This window comes from Lytechinus pictus, chromosome 5 (assembly GCF_037042905.1).
Source record: "Lytechinus pictus isolate F3 Inbred chromosome 5, Lp3.0, whole genome shotgun sequence".
NCBI lineage: Eukaryota > Metazoa > Echinodermata > Echinoidea > Temnopleuroida > Toxopneustidae > Lytechinus > Lytechinus pictus.
The window spans coordinates 42,971,128-42,990,102 of NC_087249.1; the positions used below are offsets into that span (position 1 = coordinate 42,971,128).

The window sequence follows — 18,975 nt, forward strand, 5'->3', positions numbered from 1 at the left end:
CTGACGAAAAATTGAAAAAATTTCGTTTGTCCAGAGTCCAGGACGACACTGCTGTTTTTATTCACTGATTTTCGACAAAGGCTGCTTCGTTAATTATTTTTTCATTTTCATTTATTGGTTTCTGCAACACTTTTTTACAAAAACGCATTAACAAAAAAATACAATAATAATAAACATATAACTGACAAGCAAAACATTGAACAAAATTGCATTTTCTATTAAAACATATCGATTTTTAGAAGGTTGCAGGGGTTGCCACTATAAGCTAAACTTGACTGCGTGGCAACCCCAGAAAGCAATGATAATTATTATTCATCCTACATATCTTAACGTAAGGGTGCAGGTGCATAATGGTGGGGGGGGGGGACGCTTGGTCCTCATAATGTATGCTTTAATTTGATTCTTGGTTGTTGTTTTTTTCCCCTTTTTTTTAAATTATGTGTTTCATATATAAGATATAGAGAAAAAAAAAATTTCCATTTAACTTTGTGAATATTTATTCAATAATAATGATTTAATATCTTTTTTGAAAGGAGAAATGAATCTTAACTGTTTCAGTGAATTTGGCAATGTATTCCATATGTCAGGCCCATGATGTCTAAGTGTTTTATGTGCTAATAGTGTTCTAGGATTGTGTAAGTGAATATTCTGACTAGTCCGTGTTGGATATGAATGTAAGTTGTTATTATATGAAAAGAAATCGGAAAATACATGAGGAAGCAGTTTGTAATGATATTTATACATAAAAATAGCTATTTATATGGTGTTTATATCATATATCTTATACGTTTTTAGACGATAAAAAAGAGGAACAGTGTGTGAAAGATATGTTGATTTTGTGCAGATCCTAACAGCTTTCTTTTGTAATAAAAGTAAATGTTCAAGGTTGGTTTTACTACAGTTACCCCAAATAAGGTTACAATAATCATGAAAATTAATATATGGTAGTACCAATACATTGTATATCATTAAAAGGGAATGCTCTGGCAAAAAATACTTCAATTTGTATAATATTCCAATTCCTTTAGCCATTGATGAGGATATATTGCTTACGTGTTGGTTCCATGATAAATGTTTGTCTATTGTAATACCAAGAAATTTCACATATTCTTTTTTATCTATTGGCTCATTGTCAATCAGAATGTCTTGGGGAAAATCGTCATTCCTATGAGTAGTTTGAAAATGAACAAAATGAGTTTTACTTATGTTTAAGGATATATTGTTAAATTTAAACCACGACGAAACATTTTTTAATTCCGAATTCATTGTATTAATCAATTCATCTAAATTTCTGTGAGATAATTAAATGTTGGAGTCGTCAGCATATAAAATAAACGAAAGAATTTGGGAAGAATTTACTATATCATTGATAGATATTTAAAACAGAAGTGGCCCCAAAATCGAACCTTGTGGCACTCCACAATTAAGAAAGGACAACGGAGATTTAATATCATTAATAGAGACGAATTGTTGTCGATTTGAAAGATAACTTTTAATCCATGACCAGGCAACTCCACGTATTCCGTAATTATATAATTTATGTAATAAATGTTATGGTCAATGGTGTTGAAGGCTTTACTTAGGTCCATAAATAAAGCGATGATATGACTTCTTTTTGAAAGAGAGTTAACAACATTATCAAGTAATTTAATTATTGCAAAATCGGTTGAGAATCTTTTTCTAAAGCCAAATTGGGTTGGAGTAAGAATTTTGTTTAATGACAAAAAAGAATCCAAACGTTTGTACACAATTTTTTCCAATTTTTTTGACAAACATGGTAAAATTGATATAGGACGATAATTCGTAACTTTAGTCGGGTCATCTTTTTTGTAAACTGGGACTACTTTTGCTATTTTTAGTATTAATAATATAATAATAATAGTACAGTTCTTAAATACGCATAACACATACAGGTCTCTATGCGCGATAGATTTAATAAATTGGGACAACAGCCAGCATGGCCAGTAGAGAGGGATAAATTAAAGATATGTTCTAATGGAAAGACAATGCTATATATTACATGTTTTAAAAGTTTTGTGCTGATTTCGTTATATACTTATATAGATGCTAAGGCTTCAACTATCTTAAGTATTTAATGTTGATCTGTTGGAATAAAACACATTGTATTTGAGATGGGCTCGGAGAGATACTCAGTAAAATTCTTACCATCACTTTGTATTTTTGAAGCCAGGTCAGGACCAATGCCCGTGAAAAAAGATTAAATGCTTGAGTAATTTCAAAAGGTTCAGTAAAGAATTTATTTTCAACTTCAAGTTTTTCAATTTTATTATGGGGTTTACTTTTGTTTATTAATTTGTTTATGACATTCCAATTTGAATTCAAATTCCCTTCTGCGTTTTTTTATTTCTTTTGAATAATATACTTTTTTCAAAGATCGAATTACGCTGGTGAGTTCATGTATTGCGATACTTTTTATACTTGATAAAATTATGTTCAGATCTATTAGAAATGAATGATTTATAAAGTTTATTACGTTTTTTGATAGACTGTAAAATTCCTCGAGTAATCCATGGATTTCTGATTTCATTTTTACGCTTCTTGCTTTGAACAAGTGGTATATTTTTATCATAGTAATGATTGAATTTATCTGTAAAAAATGTATAAGCAACATTTGCATCATTTTCTTCCAAAATGTCATTCCAATTCTCATTGGTTAAATCTTCAATCAAAGCTGAAATAGTATTTATATTTTCTTTCCTATATGTTTTCCTAATATTTTCTTTATTTACACTAACTTCATATTCTGAAGAAATAAAATAATATTGGCAAATGATCCGTAATATCAGAAGTAAAAACTCGACTATTGTTATCATTGCTAAAAGAATTTGTAAATATATTATCGATCAATGTTGCTGACGTGGACGTCATTCTAGTAGGTATGTTGATGCAAGGATGAAAAGCATATGAGGAAAGTATATTGAGAAATATGTTTGCATTATTATAGCTATTATGATTCCTTACTTTATTAGAGTTATTATAAGATGGTTTGTTATATAAAATATCTGATAAATCAATGTTAAAGTCGCCCATTATATAGATTTGTTTATTTTCAAGGGATATCTTTTCAAGTTCTTTATCAAAATTATCGATAAAATTGCCGATGTTATTAGGCGGTCTGTATAATATTCTATTATATTTTTACCAAATTTGTTTTCTACTTCAATAAAGAGAGCTTCTATGTCATTAATGTAAATGTCTGATCTTACTTTGTGTTTTAGTTTTGAGTTGATATACATTTCCACACCTCCTCCTCTGCCTCTTCTTCTATCAACTTGTACCATGCGATAATTAGGTATATTGTATATGTCTGGGGAATGTGAACTCAGCCAAGTTTTAGAACACCAATAATTGAAAATGAAACCGTGTTTAGGGAATTTAAAAAAGTTTCTACAGAATCAAAATTTCTGTTAATACTTCTTGAATTAAAATGTACAAGACTGAGATTATTGACGTTGTTATCATTTGATTCAAAGCTGATATAAATTCTTGGGAGGTGTAATAACTGCAATTTCGAATATCATTCCTGTTCTTTATTTGGTCTATTTCATCTAAATTAGAGTTCATTTAAAAAGGTAGGTGACACCTGTATGGACCAAGCGTGAGGGAAGGTGTCGGGGGTGTGGTGCAGAGTGCATGCAGTCATGTTTGAACAATTATGATATTGAAGGGAATATAACAGTTACAATGTGGTCTCAAAAATGTTTTGTTTTGTGTGTGTGGGACTTCGGGTGTCTAAATCGTATCTACACAAAAATATACATATTATATATGAAAGTAGTACATCAATAATGTTCTTTTCATGCTTAAACATTTAACAAAATAAATTGAGCACGATACAAAATAATATAATAATGGATGAATTGAATATATCAAGTACACCTAAGTTATCAAGGATCAAAACAAATCCAGCACTGAGGGGCCGCAAACAGCGACCAACCAAACAATGGATCCGTTTCCAATCCAAAACTCATTAAGATCCAATCTTTTAATTTTTAAATTACACATTATCTGATATCATATTCAACTTGTTCAAAGCATTCATGATAGATGATCCATGTGAAAAAAAGGTAAATGGATTTTGCTTGAGAAGTCGCAAGTAATATTAGTCCATTTGGCAGATGCCTTAAATGATTAAAGACAAAAAAGAAATAGAAAAAAATATAAAGGAGCTTAGAAAGAACATCTGAATTACCTAACATTCTATGGCAATTATAGAACAAAACGTCATGCTTCCAAACATAAAAAAATATAAAATAAAGAAGACACTCTAGTAAACTGTAGGTGCAGTATATAATTTGAAGGTGGTAAAGACTTTCCACTATTAAAAATAATGAGACTAAATAAAAAAGAATTTGCTTCGAGCTTGCGAACACAAGAACGTATATCGAGCAGGCGAACAGTCAACAAATTATGAAGGGCATTTGACAAAAGATTATCAGCGTTTTGGAAAGTGTCTGCGAAGTTATTGCTAAAATGCCCTGTTAATTATAAATCCCATGACCCCTCATTTTTGTAGGCATTAAATTGCTTCATTTTACTTTCATTTTTAATACATTTTGGTATTACTTACCAGACCTGCCAACCTCTAGGAATGAAAAACTGTATTCTGTGATAAAAAAAAATATATTTTTCCCTTAAAAAGTGTATTTCATAATAAAATGCTTGGCGCACTCGCTCATCGCGGCGCTCAAGCTGCATGCAAGCTAAAATGCGCACTGCTCTTGCAGATGAAAAAAAACACATTAAACATGTGTATATCTTCACACTGGTTTTAACAAAATGATTGAAAAAAAAGTTACCTGAAATTACATTGATCTATTAACCATATTTGTGTACGTTTTATGAAATAGAGACATATAGAGATTATTTTTCTCAATAAATTACGATTTAGTAAAAAAAAACAAAAAAAAAAAACACGTACTAAATACGGCTAAAACGTACTGGTTGGCAGGTCTGACTTACCTTTCATACTTCATATGCGGTCCTTGACTATGTTTACCATGTCATATCCCAAGAAAAAAAAATAAAATGGGCAACCTGGATTATGACATGACATTTGCTCCAGACCTGCAACAAGACTTAATTTCGTCTTAGATGTAGGGTTAGGGTTGGAATAGGGTTTTATGTAAGGTTTAGGGCAGGGTATGGTCTTAAACCCAGGGTTCAAGTTGGTCATTTGATTAGTATGTGGAATTCAGAGCGGAGCAACCTGGATGTAGTCTTTGAAGCCATGGAAATAAAAACAATCATTATGATGAATCTTGTTATATTTTGTATTTGTTCCATTCTTAAATTGCATTCGTTTAGTAAGAAGGGTAAGCTATTACCAGAGACTATCTGCTAGTCATAACTAAAATGTTCACTCTTCATGAGGGTCGTTATAAGCCATTAAGAAATGTTCATAGTCAGTGCATCCCTGAAAAAAAAACCAAGGTGACAATTTAATTGTTGATTCATTACAACAATTACCAATGACACATAATCATAACGCATAGAATTTCCCCTTGCATCGGATTGAACTTTAATGATTCCTCATTCACACGTACCTTTAGCTTCATGGGTCATGTGAGTGGGGTAGATAACCAAAAAAAAAACACAACCAAGAAAAAAAAAAAAAATAAAGGAAAGAGAGAAGGGAGAAATATTATTATTTTCTGAATATTGATATGTTAAAATTAAAATCTTTCTTTGTTTTAACATGGATCCTATGATTTTAAGATAGTGCCCTATTCGAAATAAAAGGTGCCCTTTTTTCCTCCCCCCCCCCCCATTTTCAACTTCGCTCCGCCGCCCCTGATGGTAGGCCTATTGACTTTTGTCAAGTTGATAAGTTTTTCACGATGTACCAATTAGACCGCGAAACTAGAGGTCTGCATGTATTATACGTGTCGCTGAAAATCTTCAAGCAACATTGCAGACTCAACCCCAGAGGGCACTCTTTCAGCAAAAGAGTTGTCAATGACTGGAACAATCTTCCTGAGTCAGATGGTCACCGCACCTAGTTTGAATATCTTTAAAACAAGAATTATATCAATCGACATTTACTGATGGTCCAAATATGACCATGTAGCACATGATCCAACTCTCTAGCGTGCCTTGATAGTTGATTCGTCTGTAATTTCCCAAGAAGAAGTGACCGGAAGACATACAGGACCTTCTTTCCGTATAAGGGTGATGCTGATGAAGATTTGATACGTGCCAAACTGCTAAAGCATGCATGGAATGATTGATTCCTGAGGTCAAGTCACAATCCGAAAAGAGTTGCAGTAAGATTCATTGTAAAATTCCCCCGTTAACTTAGGACTATACTGTCCTGAAAACGGGACATTCATGAAGATGTTTCATATAGGTTTATCAAACTACAGCGCGAAGCGCGAGTTTATTTGTTATATTCTTAAAGTGATCATTTCACTTTGTTCTGATTTAAAAAATTCTCCTTTTGGTTCCTGAAAATGGGCTAAACATTAGGCTTATAGTGTAAAAACACCATCCCAAAAGTTTCAAAGTATTATATTTACAGGATCAATTTTAAAACCTTGGAGATGTAAACCAAAGTTTGAAATAATTGGGAGTTGGTTTCAATGACTATGTGTATACAGGGAATCTGTGCACCACAACACATTAATTCTAGATGAACACAGCATGACCTACATACAGTGTGTACAAGGTATACACTGAATGTACAGTGCAGCTAATAGTGTGTGTATAGGAGATACACACAACAGAAGGCAGTCAAAATAGCCAACTGACTTTTTGAATTGGAGAAAACTGGTCATAAGCTGAACCCGTCTACTAGACGGTTCTCAAAATCAGGCTAATAAATTGCTACTTGTATCTAAATTAGAGTTTTTCATCCTATATTGTGGTCTGTTTCAGGGTTTTTGAGGACAAATACAGGCACTCATACGCACGTTTCAACTCAGTTTGAGAATTTTTTTAATCAGCTGCTCACAAAGTTAAACGATCCCTTTAACTGACAAAAGACATTTCAAACACCGTTTCAATAAGTGGAGAAGATAATCATGTACAAGCCTATCACTAAACAAAATAGTGCGAGCGCGAAGCGCAGCTGATTTTAGTTTTATGTAGTGACCTGAAAACGGGACATTTCAAGCACTGTTTTACTTCATGAATATCACAATATAAGTAGTATAAAAGATGAAATCTTATCAGTCATATGAAATTTGAAAGAAAGTAAGAAACTTGTTAGTTTTCAATAGGTGGTCCGACCACAGCATCTTGTATGTTCACCAATTATTAGGTAATCATGCGTGGAAACCTGCCGAAGAATTTTTCTAAATAGTAGCAAACTAGCATGTAAATCACTTTTAATAGAATTTGAATATTCAATGCTGATAAGAGCCTTCCCGGCTAAATGGACGAACAATTATGATATATCCCCTGATCTTCCAGAATATCTTTTTGAAATTAGTGCATGGAGGAGATATTGTTAACTTAATTAAAAAACATGAAATCAAAAGATTTTGATGTTTTATTTTTAACACACAAAAAAGTCCGATCAACAAATTTTTACAATACCGGCAATTTAGATTTGGATTACCGCTAAATTTTTCATTGGCAAAACGTTTTTTATTCCAGACTGAAGTATTTGAAATGATCCGAAAATATAACTTGAAAATTCTTCACAATTAAAGTTAACCTTTGAATTTAATTCATATCGTTGGAAATGAACTATAACGTCTTGTAATGTCATGAGAAGCAGAATAAACTTATGTTCACATATTATGTTAGAATGTAATCCTGTTGCCAAATTTAGGATAAAGAATTCGTTGCAATTCATGGATAAAATGACAATTCCTATTAACCAAACGACGTTGTTCACTGGATACAAAATTCAAGATGGCAAGTTAACATGGTTAAGTTGGTTAATTTGTTTATAATGTGTCTCGAAAGAAATTGTTGAAATTGGAAAGGAATGTGAAGAATAAAGTACCTCTGAAGGAGGAAACGAAAAGAAAATCATAAACATACATTAATATTTTTGAGCACCTTTGAATTCATGAAAATTTATATATTGCAACGCGAAGCGGAAGCTAAATTCATTCCATGTATTGACCTGAAAGCAAAGGACATTTTAAAGCACCGCATTCGTTCATGAATATAATGTCAATATTACACTAAACAAATCATGCGAGCGCGAAGTGCGAGCTCGATTTTTTTTACATACAGACCTGAAAATAAAGGGGGGGGGGGCATTTCAAGCACCATTCGAATTTGTAGCGATGATGCTGAAAATTTCTAAATATTAAGTTGCATTTTTTATTGTAATAATAGGCATACGATATGAATTTCTCTGATCAAACAATAATGGGCAGGCGTGGGGTGCAATTAGCTGAAATTTTAAGTCATAGACTGAAATGAAAACGAATAAAAATTGTAATCGTGAATAAAGGAAACGTACGTAGGCCCCCGTAGGACTAGCTATATCCTTAATAGAGAATCATCCCAGTATTTTTAGATTTGTTATTTTATTTTTATTCTTTTACATTTCTATAGTTACACTAAGGGGAAAACAGGATGAATTAAATGATAATAATTCTTAAAAAGAGAGCAGCGGCGTAACAGGGGTCGGTGGCCAGGGGGGGGGGGGGGCAAGAGCCAAAAATTTCCTGGTCATATCATGGTAAGAACAGGCGTAATGGTGTAATTAGCCGACTATTTTGAGAGGGCCAGATATTGCGTATCGGGCAGAATTTATCTTTAAAAAAAGTTGCAAGCGAGCAAAAATTTTGACCTTTTTAATACAAAAATCAAATTTTGTGATAGATTTTGACATGATATCCAGAGAATAATATATTTCACTCTTCTCTCTTTAGATTCCTTTTGTGTGGTCTGCACGCCACTAGCACTGTGAACAGGATTCTTTGCGGCAGTAGCGTGAAGAGTAAAAAAAAAAAAAAAAAAAAAAAACGAGGGGTGCAGAATATAGCACACGTGCTAAAAAGCTGCTTTATATAAGTCCCGAGCGAGCGAAGCGAGCGAGAAAAAAATCACCTTTTCAGGAGAATCTAACTTTAGGCTATTTTTTGACATTATATTCAGTAAATAAACTCATATCCTACTTTTGTCCTTTGCTTTTCTTTCCTCCTTTTTTTGTGTTCTTGTTTGTAGAACTTTTTGGGGCCATGGCCCAACCCTTCCATACACAGTGCTGTGCGGTTGGGGTCCGGGGCGGACCTTCTTGATATCAAAGCCATTTAAACCTCGCAGATTACCGCTATTTTAATCAAATCGCGTTCATATATACAGACTATAGCTTTTTTTATTCAACCCACTTGCGTAATTAACCAAATATTTTGAGGGCAAAACATAGCAATGTGGGACAAATTTGTAAAAAGTCGCCAGCGTGCAAAGCGAGCTGGAAAAAAAATTGCCTATTGAAATTAAATTCTAATTATGTGATAGATTTTTCCATTATATTCAGCAAATAACACACTTCATTGTTTCCATTCATTTCAATCAGCCCGGTCGTATTATTATTTTTTCTTGCCCCTTTTCTTTGTTTTCCAATTTAGCTTTTGATTAATTACATTCTACCTTCGTTTCCAGCTATTGTTTGCCATTTTATCATCTGTTTAATTGATTTCCCACCGTGCTACTGCATTACGTAGTCCTATTCCGGAATGATTTGTTCCTTCTCAAATGTTCTTCTTGTGTACATTTTCCCGCTTTCCTTCCTTTTCCATTTGAAAAAAAAATTTTTTCTTCGTTTTCTTTTCACTTTTCCCTTTCCTTTTCCTCCTTTCCTTTTCCCCTTTCCTTCCCCTTTCCCTTTCTTTCTCCCTCTTTTTTTTCTTTTTCCCGTTTTTCTTTTATTTTCCCGGTGAAGTCCGCCAGGGGGCAGCTTGCCCCCCTGCCCCCCGCGTGTTACGCCACTGAAAAAGAGAGAGAACAACTAGCCTAAACTATTTCTCCCTGGATTTTGATTCCTCTTTCTTAATTTCTGTTCCCATTTCTTTTCTTTCCCTCTCCATTTCCTTTTTTTTCATTTCCTCCTGTCTTTCATTTCTCCTATCTCCCTTTTTCTTTTTCATCTGTTCCGGCTCCGAGTCCCCCCCCCCCCCCCCGGGGCGGCGCCGCTGCGCTAAGCTGAGCTGCACGTACAATTCCGGTGTTGCATGCTGGGTAGTTAAAATCAGGAAAAGAGGTTAGTAAACTTTCAAATTATAAATTGTTATCTAGATAAAAATGTGAATTTTATTAACGTTTTTCGAATGCTATATTTATGATAGAGAATTCTACCTTGGAATTTTGCCTTCAAATCATTGCAAATTTCATGGATATCGTTAATATGGACGAACGATGCTTGCGTAACTTGACTGCCTCCAGGCATGCCTGGTCCCATTCATGTATTTTGTTGTATTGTTTGAACCCGGTGTTTGAAGCACTTCTGAATATTCGGTTGTCTTTGTGAGTTGTGTTGCATGTTACTTGTGTGTATCGTTTGTCCGTCTGGGCTTTCATGATACTTTTGGGTTAAAAGACAAGCAATTCACACACTTAAAGGTCAAGTCCACCCCAGAAAATTTTTGATTTGAATCGATCGATCGCGATCCAGGCTCAGCCTCAGTGACTGTTGAACTGAAGTTTTATTTTTAACGTTCGTTAGGGAGCCATTTTGAAAAAAAAATGAGAGCCATTTTTTTTTCATTACCAGAGCCATTTTCAGTTTTTGAGAGTCATTTGTTTTCATGATTCAGCGCATGGTTTCGCATCGCAGTTTGTCCTGCTTGTTTACAAATTCATTTAAAATGTTAAATTAAACATTGACATTGTTTATTATTTAGCTTTTAAATTTAATTGCTATTTATTTTTCCTTATTATTTATTAAATTATTCTTTAATTTATTGTTTTTCAATTAAATACATGTAAATCTAATGTTTATCATTTGTATCTTGTATCATATCAAATTAATTGGACATTCTAATTTAGGATGAAGTTTAACAAATTCTGTTCAAATTTGACAAACTTAGTTTATCAAATTTTAACAGAAGTTGTATTCAGAGGAATCCTTTTCATAATTACTTATTAATAAAAACTCATTTGAAAATTATTTCATGAATATTGAACGCATCACAGCCTGAAAGTTAATGTCAACAGATCAACTATTTCTCAAACTAAGCTATGCCTACGCCAGCGCAGGCCGCAGCCACTGAACACAGTGCACAGCACAGCTCTCTGTCAATCATCACCCAACACACAGCTCACGGTCCATCATCATGCCACACAGGCGGGTTTGAAACTGCATTTAATAGCGCCAGTACATGTATACACTCGGGCACTGACTGTTACTCACAAAAAATCCCCACTGAAAATCCTAATTTTGGTCTTAAAATGGTAGGATCTGCGCCATATTTCCAGAGCACCAAGTGGCTTAGTTCAGATTTAAGAGGTGGAGGCGCCAAAAATTACTCTAAAATAGGGTTGCAAAGGGCGGGAAACTTTTATTGTTTGAATTATACAAAATTAATTTGTTTATAGATGTGACAATAAGGACCAACTTGACTGAACCATATAGTATTAAACAATGCTAATTCCACATGTTCAGGGAGGAATTAATCGTTGCATCACTTGACAATGAGGAGAAAATTTGAATATTTCATATTTCATGTAATAAAATACAAAAGAAATAGTGAGTGGATGACGTCATAGTCTCCTCATTTGCATACCAGCCAGGATGTGCTTATAACTGTTTTGTGAAATTAAGCGAAACTTTAAAATGTCATAACTTTCTTATTTTACATCAGATTTTGATGAAATTTTCAGTGTTATGCTTGTTGGATTTTTCTCTTTTTATTCAAATCAACTTTTTGTTGGGGTGGACTTGTCCTTTAAATTACTAATTTATTTCTAAGATGCTCCAATCCGTGCACCCCAGAAAAAATGGAGGGGGGGGATCAAGAAATAACAATATAATGGCTGACTTTGAAAACAATCAAGATGAATAATTTTTCACAATGCGAGAAAAAAAAACATGCACTATGTTTGTTGACCTCAAATGACCTTTGACCTTGATCGAGATTGAGAAACTTTGATTAATTTCATATCTTTTGTGATATTAAAGGACAATCTCATATCAGTTTCATTTAACTTGATCTAATATTTTGAAAATAATGAACAAAATGTTTATTTCTAGAAGGTTAATTGAACTGAAATAAACTTTAAGCTTCAACCAGCAATCTGTATTTATACTCATCAAATTAACGCCGCAAACAGCACCAAGTTCTCACTTCTGTTATGCAGAAAAAATGAGAAATAAAGTAATGATAATAAAATTATAATACTAATAATGCTTATAATAACAATAATGTTATAATTATTAATATTGATTCTCATCATCTGCAAAAAGATCCGAATATTCAATAGGCATCGTTCCATGAACAATCTATTTCATCGGGGATTTGTCAGAATTTACTCAAAATTGCAAAAGTTACCCCAATCTACAAAAAAGATGATCCTCATGAAATAAGTAATTACCGCCCAATTTCTATTCTCTGTAGCATATAAAAAATCTTAGAAAAAATAATATACACAAGATTATACAATTTTTTAAACTTGCATAATTTATTAAATCCAAATCAATACGGCTTTAGAAAAAATCACTCGACAGACTTAGCACTAGTAAATATTTATGACAAAATCACAAAAGCGATTGCTAACAAAGAACATGTTATTGGAATATTTCTGGAATTAAGCAAAGCTTTCGATACACTTAATCACAAAATATTACTTCATAAACTACATTTATACGGAATACGGGGCAACGCACATCGATGGATAGAAGATTATTTATCAAATAGACAACAATATGTTACATTTAATGGAATAGATTCAACCTTTAAAACTGTAGAATGTGGTGTGCCGCAGGGGTCAATTTTGGGACCGCTCCTTTTCCTACTATACGTCAATGATATATCGAAAACTTCCCCCTTATTATCTTTTATCCTATTTGCAGATGATACCAATATTTTTTATTCTCACCCAAAACTTGAAATTGTAGTATCTACTTTAAATGATGAATTATGTAAAGTGTCTACTTGGTTCAAATGCAACAAATTATCTTTAAACGTAAACAAAACATATTTTATGCACTTTAAACATTATAATACCCATGCAGTTAACGAAGAAATAATGATAAACATTGACAGCGTCACCTTACAACAAAAACAACATTCAAAGTTTTTAGGAGTAACTATTGATGAAAATTTATCGTGGAATAATCATTTACGCCATATCACCACTTCCGTATCCAGAGGTGTTGGGATAATTTCCAAATTAAAATACTTATTACCCCCCAAAACTCTTTTTCTTCTTTATAATGTCTTGGTTCTCCCTCACATATCATATTGCAACATAGTTTGGGGTAACTGTGGTAATACAAAACTTAATTCGATTTTCTTGTTACAAAAAAGAGCAGTTCGTATTTGTACAGGATCACAATATCTCGCTAGATCCAGTCCTTTATTTTTTGAATTAAGAACTTTAAAAATTTCAGATATAAATACATATCAAGCTGCTATCTTCATGTTCAAATACAAAAAGGGAATACTTCCCCCTTCCTTTCAAAATATGTTCACAATCAACAACACCATTCACTCGTATCCAACACGAAACTCTGACAAATTTCATCTCACAAATCCAAAACTAATAATAGCACACAAATCAATTAGACATTACGGTGCAGATTTATGGAACAATTTATCACCTGAAATTAAGTTATGCTCTACACTTTATTCATTCAAGGCTGTTTTGAAGAGAAATACACTGTTAAAATATAATACCTAAAATTTCTGTGTGTTACGTACCAACCGATATTACAATCCCCCCCCCTCCCCTGCACTTGCACTCTCGCACACTTTAACTTTTATCAACATGATTATAACTTCCTCATTTTACATTTTCTTTCCCTATCTACATTTTTGGTAATATTTCTATTATTTTGTGCAATAAAAGATAAGTCTCTTTTATTGCACTATTTGTCTGATTTTCCTTCCCCTTTCCTTTTGAGGCCTTTATCAATTTCAAGCTCTAAGCTTAAGATGAAGGTCTCCCACATTTCAAAATGTATTAATGTTGATATATGTATATATATATTTTTTTTCTGCTATTTTTTTTAACAATAAAAAAAAGAAGAAATTTATCAGGTATAAGTATGTTTCAATTAGATTGTATATTATGCATATGTTATTAATTATATCATTTGCTTATTATGTTATGCTAAGAAAAAAAATGATTACACTTGTATATGCTTTTTTTGGAATGTGGAAATAAATAAATCAAAATCAAATCAAATGTATATCCCAAGTGTATAAAAAAAGCATTTGCAGTGTACATGTACTGCCATTGCATGTACCATTCAGCCACTAATACAGTAAATCAAATTTTACATGAAATTCATCGAAATTATGCCTTGTCTGACTGTCTTAGCATAATATTTGGCTTTAAACTTGCTGACAAAGCACAATCACGCATCATCTGCCAGGGTACATGTAATCCTTTTAATTCTATAAATATCAGAATATTGCTACTTTTTGAAAATTTCCAACATATCTTGAAAATTGCCAAAAATTCCCAATAAATTCCCGTTTATTCCCATGGAAAGTTTCCACCGCGAAAATTCCCGGGAATTTTGCAACCCTACTCTAAAATAAAAATAACTGTGATTTTCTTCACAATCTTATTTCCTTGCAAATTAAGGATGGTATCTTCTAAATTAATCCAATAAAAAAGGAAATTTACTGCGAGACCTGATGCCGGTGCCGTGCAGCATTTTGAAAAATAGTACCCGGGATATCGAGAGATTGAAACTTGATACACACTTCTCTGAAGCGCAGCGCCCGTGATTCTGATTCGGAGTTCGTGATTCTGCACGTCAGAACACGACGATGCATGAAAGTAAAAACTGCAGCTGCGCTGGCCTGGCTGTCTGACTACTATGCAGTCGTAAATGGGAGACTGGATTGGTGCGGATGGGAGCGATTTTCATGTTGGTAGTCGCTCGGTTCTTGGCAGCTTTAGGCTATTGCGAGAGTGATTCCAAAGCACACGAGGGCGGAATCGCTCATCGCTCCCGTCTATTTTCAACCCTGGAATCGATAAAGAAAAATCGAGCATAATGGCGCTGTGAAAATTTCATCAAAATCAGATGTGAAATAAGAAAATTTTGCTTATTTTCTCAAAACAGTTGTATGCACAATCCAGTGATATTCAAATGAGAGAGTTGATGATGTTCCTCAATCACTATTTCTATTGTTTTTTATTAGAATTATAATAAATTATTTCAATTTTTTACAATTTTGACAATACTATATCGTCAAATCTGTAAACAAAATATTGAATAAGCACCAACTTGACTGAACCATAACTGTTGAAATAATAGTAATTCCACATGTTCAGGGAGGAATACAATTTTGTTTCACATGACAATGAGGAGAGGGGGGGGGGGGTTGACAAGTTGGTGTGACCCAATAACCATGAGCTGATCGCAGATCTGCCACTGTTCTGCTTTTGCGACTCTTGCAAACAGGGAAGGGTTGTTGGAGTTTGATCGCACACTCCTTTTTCCCCCCTATTTTTAGGGAACCCTAGGTGGGGGTTTGAACTCCTAACACCCCCCCCCCCTTAGATCTGCCACTGTGTCTGGTGAGGTATCATTTGGAGATCAAAATACTCACGTTAATAAGAATTTCAATGAAAGGTGGACCATATCTTGACAGAAAATCTGTCAATTTTGAGGATTTTTTCATGAAATTTGCTAATTTGTTTATAAATTTTCGGCATTACTCCTATTTGTTTAAGATCGGTACGCTCGATCTATAATGAAAATCATAAGTCAGAAAAAATTGGAACCAGTGGGATTCGAAATTTGATACTTCGTACATTTTTTTCAAAGGTAATATTGATGTGCATGACAACAATAAGCAGACATGTGTGATGATTCTACCCTATGGTTGGCTGAAATCTTGGTATGGAGAGCATGATTAGAAGATTAATTTTGTAATTGTTCTCACTCCCCAACTCAACTTTTTTTATCTCTTTTTTTTTTTCCTTCCCTGTGCAGTATTCCATCCTCCAGGAACTGTTGTAACAACATCATCAATAATGGGTTTCAAGTTCGGTAACCTGGCCAAGTTCAGCGGAGTGATCACATACACCCTTTCTCCACATGAGCAGAAGGCATTCGCTGGAGCCTTCAGCAGAGGCTTGCCCAATATCTTCAGGAGATTTAGGTCAAAGGTCTTCATCGTCACACCATGTGAGTGTTCCATCTCTTTGAACAAACTGTAGATACCCTGTTTATTAGCAATGCTTAAGCATAACTTGATCACAAATATAATAGACAAATGACCCATTATTGCAAAGCTTAGAACAACTCTTTATCTGATATAGCTGACGCATGAGTAAGCAAAACAATTTGAAGAAAGGATTCCAAAAAGAAATTTGATGGGGGCAGTATCTGAATTTCAGAAAGAAAATCACATGTCTTAAAAGTTTGAGATCTGCTCTTTAATATTATACCTCAATCTATGAAAAATGATCAAGGTATAACAAAGTTCTCTTTCTTTGAGTTTATGCTTGAATTGCAATAATATTAGTAAATGAAGATGTTTCACAGGCTAGCTGTTGGACTAACCCAACACTTTGTTTCTTTAATTATCAGCCATTGTCTCTTTAATTCTTTCTTACAATATTGTTTTCAGCTGTATTTCATATCACTTCTTTCTTTGTCTTTTAATGGTAATTTATTTGCTAATTCCTTTCTTTTATTCTATTGTTATATGTATATTATTATTTTCTTTCAGTGTTCAATACGCATCAAAAGTGTGTGTCTGAAGCGTTACGCTGTACCTGTATGCACAATCGGTGGGGGGCAAATTTCAATGTTATATGGATCAACAAATGAATCTGAAACTGAATCTTGATAATGAACTAAAGATAAAAATGTCATAAATCAATGAATGAATGGATAATGAAATTGAAATACATGTATAATGTTACATTTTTATTTCCTTTTTTAAAATATTTTTATGTGCAGCATTTGTAGTGGCCTACTTGATCTACTCCTGGGGAAACGCAGAAAATGCCAGGTCAAAACGAAAGAACCTCGCAGACTTCGCCGACGATTCATAGAGTCTACCACTTCAATATTTAACACCCTACAGGACCCTTATAAGCTGTCTCATGATGTTTTCACCTTATGATCATTTACAACTTGAAGCGGTTTCCTGATCTGCATCGATGTTCATCTATCTTGATGTTGATGATCAGCGTTCCCCTTTTTCATCATGAGAGAAGCTATAAGGACTATTGAAAAATTATATATCATTGAAATGTGTTATCACTGTAAATAATAGTGACCTAAATTAGAACATCACCAATTTGAGAAGCAATATTTTAGTAACATCTATTGGGAAGACTAAATTATGCATGGATTTTTTTTTTGTTCAAGCATAAATATGGTATAAAATTCACAATACACTGTATTTGGTGTCTCTGACTTTTCATTGTCGTCTGCGATTTTATTTTGGCGGCCATGATGATGATCCGAATGTATGATTCACTACAGTCATTGAACAGTGCTTCAGGCAAAAATCAGATTTGCTCTCAAATGATCACTTTGGTTATATCATGAAATTTGATATATTGCTGATTGATGTCTGGATACATTAAAGGGATGTGAGTCATGTGACTATATGAATGACAAATTGTGCACGTGTTCATGTTTGTATTTTGCCACAAATAAGTTTGCAAGATATATGCAGTTGTTTGTAAATTATTCTGAGACATATTAAATGTTTGTTCACATTTGAAAACTAATATAATTTTGTGTCCGTGATTAGTCTCATTTACAGTAGGATATAAACCAGTGTCTCCACAAAGAGCATTACTTCAAGGGGAATCTATGTCAAATGGAAATTTGGTTTAAAAGTGGAGAAAGGAAGAAGCAGATACGTGAAAGTTTGAACAAACTCGGAAAAACAGAAGTAAAATTATGAATTTCTAAAAGTTTTTTAAAAAGCATTAATCTCTTTATTGTCTCACCTGCATAGCAGAGTGAGACTATAGGCGCCGCTTTTCCGACGGCGACGGCGGCGGCGACGGCGGCGGCGGCGTCAACACCAAATCTTAACCTGAGGTTAAGTTTTTGAAATGACAGCATAACTTAGAAAGTATATGGACCTAGTTCATGAAACTTGGCCATAAGGTTAATCAAGTATTACTGAACATCCTGCCTGAGTTTCATGTCACATGACCAAGGTCAAAGGTCATTTAGGGTCAATGAACTTAGACCATGTTGGGGGAATCAACATCAAAATCTTAACCTAAGGTTAAGTTTTTGAAATGTCATCATAACTTAGAAAATATATGGACCTAGTTCATGAAACTTATACATAAGGTTAATCAAGTATCACTGAACATCCTGCATGAGTTTCACATCACATGACCAAGGTCAAAGGTCATTTAGGGTCAATGAACTTTGGCCGAATTGGGGGTATCTGTTGAATTACCATCATAACTTTGAAAGTTTATGGATCTGATTCATGAAACTTGGACATAATAGTAATCAAGTATTACTGAACATCCTGTGCAAGTTTCAGGTCACATGATCAAGGTCAAAGGTCATTTAGGGTCAATGAACTTTGGCCAAATTGGGGTATTTGTTGAATTACAGCCATAAATTTGAAAGTGTGTTGGTCTAGTTCATAAAACTTGGACATAATAGTAATCAAGTATCACTGAACATCCTGTGCGAGTTTCAGGTCACATGATCAAGGTCAAAGGTCATGTAAGGTCAAAGAACTTTGGCCACGTTGGGGGTATTTGTTGAATTGCCATCATATCTCTATAAGTGTATTGGTCTAGTTCATAAAACGTGGAAATAAGAGTAACCAAGTATCACTGAACATCTTGTGCGAGTTATAGTAGTTTTCA

General features: G+C 33.7%; 1 protein-coding gene across 1 annotated transcript; it reads left to right on the forward strand.

The window, feature by feature from the left end:
• The first annotated feature begins 10,118 nt into the window (after positions 1–10,118).
• LOC129261947 (cytochrome b-c1 complex subunit 8-like) lies at positions 10,119–17,864 on the forward strand. Its single transcript, XM_054899968.2, has 3 exons — positions 10,119–10,189; positions 16,103–16,297; positions 17,078–17,864. The coding sequence occupies exons 2-3, from the start codon at positions 16,144–16,146 to the stop codon at positions 17,170–17,172; spliced, it is 249 nt and encodes an 82-aa protein (XP_054755943.2). The 5' UTR covers positions 10,119–10,189; positions 16,103–16,143; the 3' UTR covers positions 17,173–17,864.
• Positions 17,865–18,975: the final 1,111 nt, after the last annotated feature.

Excerpts from the sequence above, each read along its gene's own strand:
- LOC129261947 (XM_054899968.2), top strand. The coding sequence starts at position 16,144 with ATGGGTTTCAAGTTCGGTAACCTGGCCAAGTTCAGCGGAGTGATCACA. Across the intron at positions 16,298-17,077 it reads GGTCTTCATCGTCACACCAT|CATTTGTAGTGGCCTACTTG; the intron begins GTGAGTGTTCCA and ends TTTTATGTGCAG.